This window comes from Lathyrus oleraceus, chromosome 5 (genome assembly GCF_024323335.1).
Source record: "Lathyrus oleraceus cultivar Zhongwan6 chromosome 5, CAAS_Psat_ZW6_1.0, whole genome shotgun sequence".
Lineage (NCBI taxonomy): Eukaryota > Viridiplantae > Streptophyta > Magnoliopsida > Fabales > Fabaceae > Lathyrus > Lathyrus oleraceus.
Genome location: NC_066583.1, coordinates 545,890,504 through 545,900,733, shown reverse-complemented (window position 1 = coordinate 545,900,733; position 10,230 = coordinate 545,890,504). Strand labels below are relative to the sequence as shown.

At 43.5% G+C, this 10,230-nt stretch overlaps 1 protein-coding gene across 1 annotated transcript; it reads left to right on the top strand.

Moving 5' to 3' along the window:
- Nucleotides 1–6,766: 6,766 nt before the first annotated feature.
- Nucleotides 6,767–7,579, top strand: LOC127081976 (uncharacterized). The gene has a single exon (XM_051022201.1). The coding sequence runs from the start codon at nucleotides 6,767–6,769 to the stop codon at nucleotides 7,577–7,579; it is 813 nt and encodes a 270-aa protein (XP_050878158.1).
- Nucleotides 7,580–10,230: the final 2,651 nt, after the last annotated feature.

Below are 10,230 nucleotides of genomic sequence, written 5' to 3'. Positions count from 1 at the left end.
TTAAATAAATAACATTAAAAGAAAAAGGTAAATACTATTAATTTGATTCTCTAACACGCCCCCGCAAGCCGGACGGCCGTTGGGAAAGTCTGAGCTTGTTGATGATGGACTCAAACTGTGGACGGTGGAGAGGCTTCGTCAAAATATCGGCGAGCTGGTCTCCTGTGGACACATGGGTTACCCGGAAAACACCGTGTTGCACATTCTCTCGAACAAAGTGATAGGCGATGGCGATGTGTTTCATTCGGGAGTGGAATACAGGATTGGAGGAGAGAAAGGTGGCACCCATATTATCACAATATATGGCAGGTTGGTGGATCCGGTGGCGGAGCTCTTTGAGTAGAGATAGGAGCCAGAGAACTTCAGATGCTGTGTCGGCGAGTGCTCGGTACTCAGCTTCCGTGGAGGAACGAGCTACAACTCTTTGCTTTTTGGAGCCCCAAGAGATAGGGGTGGAACCGAGATAAATGATGAACCCGGTTGTGGAGACGTAAGTGTCCCTGTCACCAGCCCAGTCAGCATCGGAAAAGGCATGTAATGTTGCGGATGGGCTGGAAGAAACGACGATGCCCCTGTCGATAGTTCCGACAAGGTACCGAAGCAAGCGTTTGAGAGCAGCCCAGTGAGAAGAGGTGGGATGTTGCATAAATTGGGACAGTCTGTTGATGGCATATGCAACATCGGGACGGGTTAAGCTTAGGTACTGCAAGCTGCCGACGAGACAGCGGTAATCGGTGGGTGAGGGAAGTGGTTCACCATCTGTTTTGAGCAGGGGAGTTGACGCAGAGAGTGGTGTTGTGACTGGTTTGGCATCTTCCATGCCAGCTTTGATGAGTATGTCACTGATATATTTTCTTTGGGACAAAAACAGGCTGCCAGAATGATGTGGGATGACTTCAACACCCAGGAAATATGACAGTGTGCCTAGATCCTTGAGAGAGAAGCGAGCAGCAAGGCGTTGAACAAGTTGGGTGACGGCTGTGTCGGTGTTCCCAGTGACGATAATGTCGTCCACATAGACCAATAAGGCAATAAAGACTGACTCGCTGGAATGGATGAAGAGTGACGCATCTGCAGCAGAAGTGACAAAACCAATTTGGAGTAGAAAGGTGCGAAGTTCAGTGTACCACGCTCTCGGTGCCTGTCGGAGACCATAAAGGGCCTTGTTGAGCCGACATACGTGGTTGGGATGAGATGGATCGACAAAGCCTGGTGGTTGGCATACGTACACCTGCTCAGAAAGGGAACCTTGCAAGAAAGCATTGTTGATGTCGAGTTGACGCAAGCGCCAACCCTTGGAGACAGCCAACGTGAGAATGACTCTGACGGTAACCGGTTTGACCACGGGGCTGAACGTCTCATGAAAATCCCATCCGGGTCGTTGATGGAACCCCTTTGCGACGAGCCTTGCCTTTAGACGATCAATGGAACCATCGGGAAGATATTTGGTTCGAAATACCCATTTGCTGCCAACCAAGTTTTGTGTGGGGTGGGGTGGAACTAGAGTCCAGGTATTGTTGGCGCAGAGGGCATCATATTCCTTTTGCATTGCTTCTCGCCATGCTCGATCCTTGAGAGCTTGCGTGATAGTTCGCGGTTCAACGGGTGGATGGGGAGTGGCAGAGAGGTTCATCTTGTGGAGGGGTTTGATGATGTTGTTTTTGGATCGAGTGATAATGCCACGATCCGGGATGATTTGAGTTGGTGGGGGTGTGGATTGTGGTTCTGAGAATGATGATTGAGAGGTAGAGGGAGTGGCGGCTAAGGGACTGGAGATAGGGGAGTTATGTGGGCTGTTAGTAGAGCTTTGTGGGGCTGGAGTTGGGGTAGGTGGGTAACTAGGACATGATGGGTCCGATTGGGAAGGAGAGGGAGGTGGCATGGGAGGTGGTAGGATGGGTAGTGATATGGTGGTCCAATCGGTATGGTGGGCTGAATTTTGTGGGGTTTTTGGTTGTTGCCGAAACGGGAATTCTGTTTCGACAAATTTGACGTGCCGTGAGGTGTAGATTCGTCGGGTTTTCGGGTCCATACAATAGTAGGCATGTTGAGTGGTGGAGTAACCTACAAAAACACAAACAACAGATCTGGATTCCAATTTATGAGCAGTGTATGGTTTTAACCACGGAAAACACAAACAACCAAAACTTTTTAACTTAGCATAATCTGCATTTTGTTTAAAAATAATAGAAAAAGGTGATTGGTTTTGAAGGGTTGGGGTAGGAAGACGGTTGATGAGATATACCGCGGTGAGAAGTGCGTGAGGCCAAAACTCAAGTGGCATACCAGAGTGTGTTAGTAGGGCCAAACCAGTTTCGACTATGTGACGATGTTTACGTTCAGATATACCGTTGTGTTCGGGAGTATGGGGTGGTGAAGTAAAGTGACTTATTCCGTTTTGACTTAGGAAATTTTGGAGAGCAATAAACTCACCGCCATTATCAGAATAGAAGATTTTGATTTTTGTTTTGAAGTAATTTTCGACAAGTGATCGAAATTTAATAAATGTGTGTTGGACATCGGATTTGCGTTTGAGGGGATAAATCCAAGAATACCGTGTAAAGTGATCAACAAAAACTACATAATATTTGAATCCATCATACGACAATATTGGAGAGGTCCATACATCAGAGAAAATAACTTCTAGAAAATAGTTTGAACAAAGACTGGAATTGTAAAATGGGAGCTTATGACTCTTATTTAATTGACAAGAGGTGCAATCAGATTGCTCGAACGTGGGAGAGCGAATTCGAAGTTGTTGTTGAATTAATTTAAATGTAGCAGTAGATGGATGACCTAAGGCATGGTGCCATAATGGGCTGGAGATGCGGGACGAAGACAGAACTGTAGGAGAGGAGGGCCACACGTACAAGCCGTCTCTGCAAGGCCCATTAAGAAGAATCCTGCCTGTTTTGAGACACTTAACATGAAAAGAATGGGGTAAGAAAACAATAGCACAGTTCTGTTGATTTGAAAGTTGAGAAACAGAAATGATATTTTTGGTCATTTGTGGAACACAAAGAGTATCGGGTAAATTAAACAAAGATGCAGAAGTGCTAAGTGAAAGAGTTCCAGAGTTAGTGATTCGCAAACCTTCGCCACTGCCCATGAATAGTTCGTCCGGGCCATTGTAGGGATAATGGAGGGAGAGTTGGTCGAGGTCAGTGACAACGTGGTGCGTTGCTCCGCTGTCGACGATGTAGTTTTGAGATGTGGATGCAGCGTTGGCAGTGTGAGCCCGGGGTGGGGGTGGAGGTGCAGGAGTTCTGGGAAGTGTTGGAGGACGAGCATTTGGATGCTGTTGGCGGAAGAGAGGACAGTAGGCAACGACGTGGCCCGTTTCACGGCACCATTGGCATTTACCAAGAAATGGCCGAGCTTGTGGCGGGGGAACCATGGGAGGAGGGCGAAAATGAGTGGAGGGTGAGCGGTTGGATGGCGGCTGGTGGCGTTGCCGATTGGTGCGTGGACGAGACTGTGCGTTCAGGGCTGTTGCCGGTGCGGCCAAGTTGGTTGCTGCAGAGCGGAGTTCGAGTTCCTTGACAAGGAGCTTTTCGTGAAGATCGTCAATATGGATGGTGGTATCTCGGGCCTTGATCGCATCAACAATGGACTGATAGTTACCGTCGAGACCTTGGAGGACAAATGAGACAAGGTCGTCAGCGTCAACCGGTTTTCCGAGCGAAGCGAGCAGGTCGGCAGTCGAAGTGATCGATTGAATGTATTCAGTGATCGACATAGAGCCTTTTGTGGACGAGCGTAGCTTGGCTTTGAGTTGATTAATGTGGCCCTTTGATGGGTTGGCGTAGGTGCGGGCGAGAATATCCCATGCTTCTTTGGAGGTGGTGGCTCGAGTGACTAACGGAGCGACAGAGGCGTCGAGGGTGCCGACCAGAGCGCCATAAAGGAGTTTATCCTGACGCATCCAGGAAGTAAACGCCAGGTTGGAGGTGGTGACGTTGTCGGCAGTAAGAGTTTTAGGCGGAGCAGGGTGGTCGCCGTTGAGAAACTTGAAAAGGTCATAACCTGTGAGAGTCGCCTGAATTTGCGACTTCCAGGTTATGTAGTTGGAAGGGGTAAGTTTTATGGCGTTGGTGAGGTGCACAATGACGAACGGACGAGCGCCGTCGTTTGGGTTAGTAATGGTTGTGGAAAACTCAGCAGCCATGGTATAGGATTTTGGAGAAGGGATAGGTTTCCAAGATCAGCGGCTGATACCATATAAGTTAAGAATATATTGTGGAAGTTGTTTCTTTCATTAAATTAAGATTTCATACTTATACACAGTAAATATGACGGTTTCAGAGATTTGCTAAAATCTCTCCATAAAGCCACTAACATAACTTACTGGCCACGTATTCAGCACAAACTAAGGAACAACATTGACTGAGTTTATTTAAATAAATAACATTAAAAGAAAAAGGTAAATACTATTAATTTGATTCTCTAACATTGTTCAATTTCGGATAGGAAGTGGAAACGGAGGGGACGAGTTGTTCTTCGTTTTGAATCGCCGCCGCCGGTGGCGAAATCCGGCGCGGTAAGGTTTTTCGTTGTGGACCATTTTTTCTCTATTTTGTTGGAGCGGCTACTAAGCGATTGGAGAAGGAGGTTGGAACCTCCGTTTTACTCTTTTTTTTATTTTCCACTATGTGTTTGGCCTCATGCCTCTTTAGGCCCCAACAAGTAAGTCTGTTTCACTGTTTACACAGCATCACTTGGCCTTGCACCCTCCTTGCGAGTGGGTCTTGTTCCCAATCCATCTCAAGGCCCATTCTGTTTTCTGAATCCATTAGATTGCCTTTTTGTGGATCTTTAGCTAGTTAAGGCCTGATTTAGTTCATTAAGACTTGGTTTGGTTAATTGGGATGTAGTTAGTTAATTAGGATATAACTTAAATTAATATTAGGATTAATCTAACTTGATGTTAGGATTAACCTTAGATAATTTTTAGGGTTAATTGATAATCAATTTTTGAGTATGGTTTAGTTGAATATTTTAGAATTTTGGTTTGATGATAATTTTAGATTTAATTGATAATCAATTTTTGAATATGGTTTAGTTGAATACTTTAGAATTTTGATTTGATATTGATTTTGGATTCTTATTGTAGATTCAATAATTGATTTGAATAGTTGTTTTTTTAATAGATGATATTAGATGATTAGAATAGTATTGTTTGATTTTAATTTTCTTGATTTTTGTTTTGATCCGATTAATCCGCATTCTAACTTCTAACTTTTAATTTCCGCTTCTAACATTTAATTTTTGTCATTTACTTTACATTGGTTTATTTTGCTTCCACACCATACTTGTACATTCATTATCATTCATCTCATCTAAAAAATGACTAAAAATGGATAAGACTTTATAAATAAAAAAGAATAATTCTCAAGCATGTAATGAACATTGGAATGGACTTAGAGATTGTTGTTAGGCCCCTTGCAAAAGACCTTGGACAATCATTCAACCCTAACATGGAAGGAGCATTCAAGAATCAAGATAAATTGTAATCTTTTATGTGCTTTCTAGTTTAGGACACAATTGCACACACATGGCTTTCTCTTGGGCTACCTGACAATGAGATCTTTTATTTCCTGTAATCCCTTGTACTTTACATGTACTCCCCTCCCCTTTATCGTGTACACATTTACTCGCTTTCTTTTATTGCTTGATTAGACACTCCTTAGGCATTAGGAAGCGCACCAGTCAAAATCAATAATCAAACCCTTGATCCAACGTCAAGCGGTCTCTTTTTCAAATCAAATTCAATAAACAAACCCTTGATCCAACGTCAAGCGGTCTTTTTCTAAATCAAACTCAAAAACATAATAAATGGCGATTAGGATCGTACGTCACGAGCCTTAAGCGATAAAGAAGGGATGAGACTAGAGCTTTCCTGCACTCATTCTGAATGCTTCGAACACAAGACGTTTGGATTGATCGTTTGAGGTATTCACCTTTATCCATAGTCTTTAGTGTAATCCAAAATCAATAACACTTTCTCAAAAACATAAAAACAACTCAACGCATTCAAACCTTTTGTTTGAGCCTTAGGGCGACACCATCGAAAACCCTTCTTCGAGGTAATAAAATCAACAAAACAAACCAAACAATTTTAAAACCACGAACTACGAAGGCTCTGATTTCTCACTTCAACAAATGGGCATATGTAGGCACGAGGATCCATTCCTTGGCGAGCACACTAATTTAAAATCTACCTCCATCTCTACAAACCTTTGGCAAGCAAGCATTCGATAAATAACACACACGTAAGCGCAAACATCCTAGATGGTTCCCATGGAATACCATGGATGTGAAGGGTGTTAATACCTTCCCCTTGCATAACCGACTTCCGAACTTGTTCGTGGTTGCGATGACCATTCTTTGGGGTTTTCTCGATATTTTCCCTTTCCTTTGGAATAAATAAAAATCGATGGCGACTCTGTATTTTTCGCGTAGCGACAACTGGCGACTCTGCTGGGGACATCTCCCTAAGCAAGTTAAGCCTAATCTAAGGTTGCTTCCTCGCGTGTGTGTGCTTATCCTTTTGATATTGCTTACCTTATTTATTGCCTTTTGCTTTAAACTTTATGATCTAACATATGGAAGATTCCAACATGCTAATCAGACGTTCAATATCCCCACCAATGGGAGATTCCAACATGAGATTGACGATCAGTAGGACATTTTCTTCACTACAAAGGTTGACTCAGTTTATGAAGCTTTTGGTCCTTCTCCTGCTGGCATCGAAAGGAGATTTCAAATGAAGGATGAAAGATTCAAGGCAATGCAAGGTCATGATACCTTTGGGTTGGATGCTGCCGACATGTGCCTAGTGCCAGATGTGAAAATTCCTCCCAAGTTCAAAGTCCCGAGCTTTGAAAAGTATCAAGGGGTCACTTATCCAAAGACCCACATCCGAGCTTTCTGCAGAAAGATGGCCACTCATTCTAATGATGAGAAACTCTTAATGCACTTTTTCCAAGACAGTCTTAGTGGAGCTTCTCTGGAATGGTATATGCAGCTTGAGCGCATGCATATACGAACCTGGAGGGAACTTGCTGAAGCCTTCCTGAAGCATTATCAGTATAACTCAGACATGGCTCCCAATCGGGCTCAGCTCCAAAGCCTTTCTCAGAAGCCGGATGAATCATTCAAAGAGTACGCTCAGCGATGGAGAGACTTGGCTGCCAGGGTTCAACCCCCTCTTCTTGAAAGAGAGCTGATAAACATGTTCGTGGATACCCTTCAAGGGCCGTATTTTGAAAAAATGATTGGGAGTACCACCTCGGGATTCTCAGACTTGGTCATTTCCGACGAGCGAATTGAGAATGGCTTGAAGATCGGTAAGATACAAGACACAACAACTGCGGCTAGTGGAGCGAAGAAGCCTCATTCCGGATTCCCAAAGAAGAAGGAAGGGAAAACCAATGCTATCGCTCAAGGGGGAGATGAAGGTTACCAAATTCCATACTATCCAGTGGCAGCAGTAACACCTAACCCGTATCCCCAGCCAGCGTATATCATTCCAACTGATCCTCCAGCGGTGCAATATCAGCAACCATATGCTCCTTAGCAACCTGTTGCTCCTCAGCAACCTGTTGCTCCGCAACAACATAACTACTATCAGTAGGGTAGACAAGGACCAAGGAGGCCTCCCAGAAGGTTTGATCCAATTCCCATGCCGTATAGACTTCTGCTAGCTCACTTGCTCAAGGATCCGTAGGTCCAGCTGAGAGAAGTTAAGGCTCCTCCTGTACCTCTCCCTCCCGGGTATGACATGAACGTCAGCTGCGAGTATCACTCTGGGACGCGGGGGCACTCGATCGAGAATTGCAATCTCTTCAAGCACAAAGTACAAGACTTGATTGACTCAAAAGCAATATCGTTCAAGCCAGTTGTTCCAAACAACCCCGTGCATGCAAGTACATCTACAACGCTGTAGTCAGAGCAGCAGTAGATTTGAAGGATCTGTATCTGTGGAACTGTCTCGTCAGCTTTTTCCAGTATCAAGACCTCAAGCAGTGGGAGAATAAAGCGGATCAGTCCAACAATTTCTAGTTTAATCATGTTCATGTGTGATTTTCTTGTTTGTCATTTGTAACAGTCATTTGTAATAAACTTGTTTGTTTTTGAATAATAATGACATTGAAATGAATATGCATGTTTTGAATAAACCTATTCGTGTCCACTCATACTTTATCTTGTCAATATTCAAATATCGGTTTTTAAGAGGAGGATGATGAAATTAAAAACACGAAACAAAATCACTGCTCGTACGCTTTTGAATAAAACATTGTTGATGATGTAAGGCATTGTTTCGAATCCCAAACACCGGAGATATAAGGAAGATAATCCCTAGTTAACCCCTTCGAGCCGAGGAGTAGGAGTTCTTTCTTAAATATAAAACCCTTAATCTCAAACCGGGGCGGGGTAGTCGTCAGTCAGTTTGACCAAGCATTCAAATTTTAAAAGAGGAGTGTGCTATCTGAGGATCAACCTGATCTTATCCCTCATAAGAGGTCGGAAACCACCAAATTCCAAATGGTTGTCCCTCTCCCACATAGGCACGAGGCGGTCACAACCCATTCAAATCAATGGACATATGTCACACGATTTGTTTCAGCAAAAAGAAACAAAGAAAGAAAACAAAAACAAAAAAGAAAGAAAGCCCGCTAAGTTGAAAACTCGAAAATGAGTGACTTAGGCAGAAATTAGGGCATCCCTGTGGATGGTAAATCCGAACCAATCCAGCAAAAGTAGGAAAATAAAAAAATCTGCATAAGAGGAATCAAAAGAAAATCCTCAGCAAGAGCAAAGTCGTGTGGCTACCTAACCAAATAGAAGGTGCGTGACTACCACACCAAAAACCTCTAGGGTTCATTAACTTTCACTCCCAAGTCCCTTTTGGAAGAAAAGCATTTGTTTCAAACTAGCTGAACGTAGGACTGGAGAACATCACGAAGAGCGGGTGGGTTAGGTTAGGTTCGAGCCTTATATCTTTTCTTTCTAAAACCGTGAACCAGACCACGTTACAACCCTTAAAAGACCTAATTGAAGCAAAGGTTTATTTCGAAGGCGTATTATAGTCAAAACGATTGTGTTAAAACTGACTCCTCATCAATTTACTCATATGTGTTGATATTGATATGACATTCGTTATCAACGATGCATTCATTAAATGTCAGAATTTCAGCGAGCATGTTTGGATTTCAAAAGTGCATAAAAATGACATTGCATTATCATTTCCAAAAATGAACTTGTCTTACTCGTGAGTAAGCACATGACATCAAGAGATTTGCCACAATGAAAGAACTTGATAGTTCCAAACGCCTGAGACCTTCGTTGAGTAGGGGCAAGCCACTTCTCTTTTGATCACATCAATTAGAATGTCTGAAGACTCTGTCGAGCAGAAAGACAAACCGCTTCGAGATCTCGTCGATCAGAGGCAGTCACGTCGAGAAATCTCTACAAGATTCAGTCAATCTGAAGTAGTCAAGGCGAGATTCAATCCATCTCTCTGAAGATTAGTAAGTCAGGGGCATTCTCTCAAAGAATCAACCAACCAGAGGCAAAGTTACTTCAAGGCTCGTACTGGGGCAGGCCACCCCAAGAGCACAAGAAGTCAATCTCCCTGAAATGGTTAATCAGAGGAATGTAGTTCCGAGACACTGGGGCAGATCCGATGGTGACAATCCACGATGAAGTTGCTTCTTAACCTGCGATTAGGGCAATCCTTGCAGATACCCAACAACATGATTGGGGCAAGACGATCCAAAGAGATGAAGGTTCTCTCCCTACCTGGGAAGGCATTTCCGGATCTAGCCTCGCAACCCAAGCAAAAAAACTTCCTCAGCATTCATTGCATCGTATCCAAGATTGGGGCATCCGTAGATCCTCATATCATCGCATTAACCTGTCACGCATAATTCATATCATTTCATTCAGACATAGCACTAATCTCTCTAACAAGGAAGAATCAAGCCTAAAACTCTTTTGGCACTATTCAACTGCCCATTTTCGTTGGCATCTTTCCATAATCCACCCCGTTGGCATTACACAATAGAAAATAGATGACCTTTTAACCCTTGTAAAGCTCCTAGTTGGCAACCCCGACAGGATCGATCGAAGTCATTCCTTTTTCGCTTACCCACCGTAAGCCTGTTGCCTCCTTCATGGAGATGATTTCATTGAGATAACTCTCCTTTCGTGAGTTTATTTCGTTGC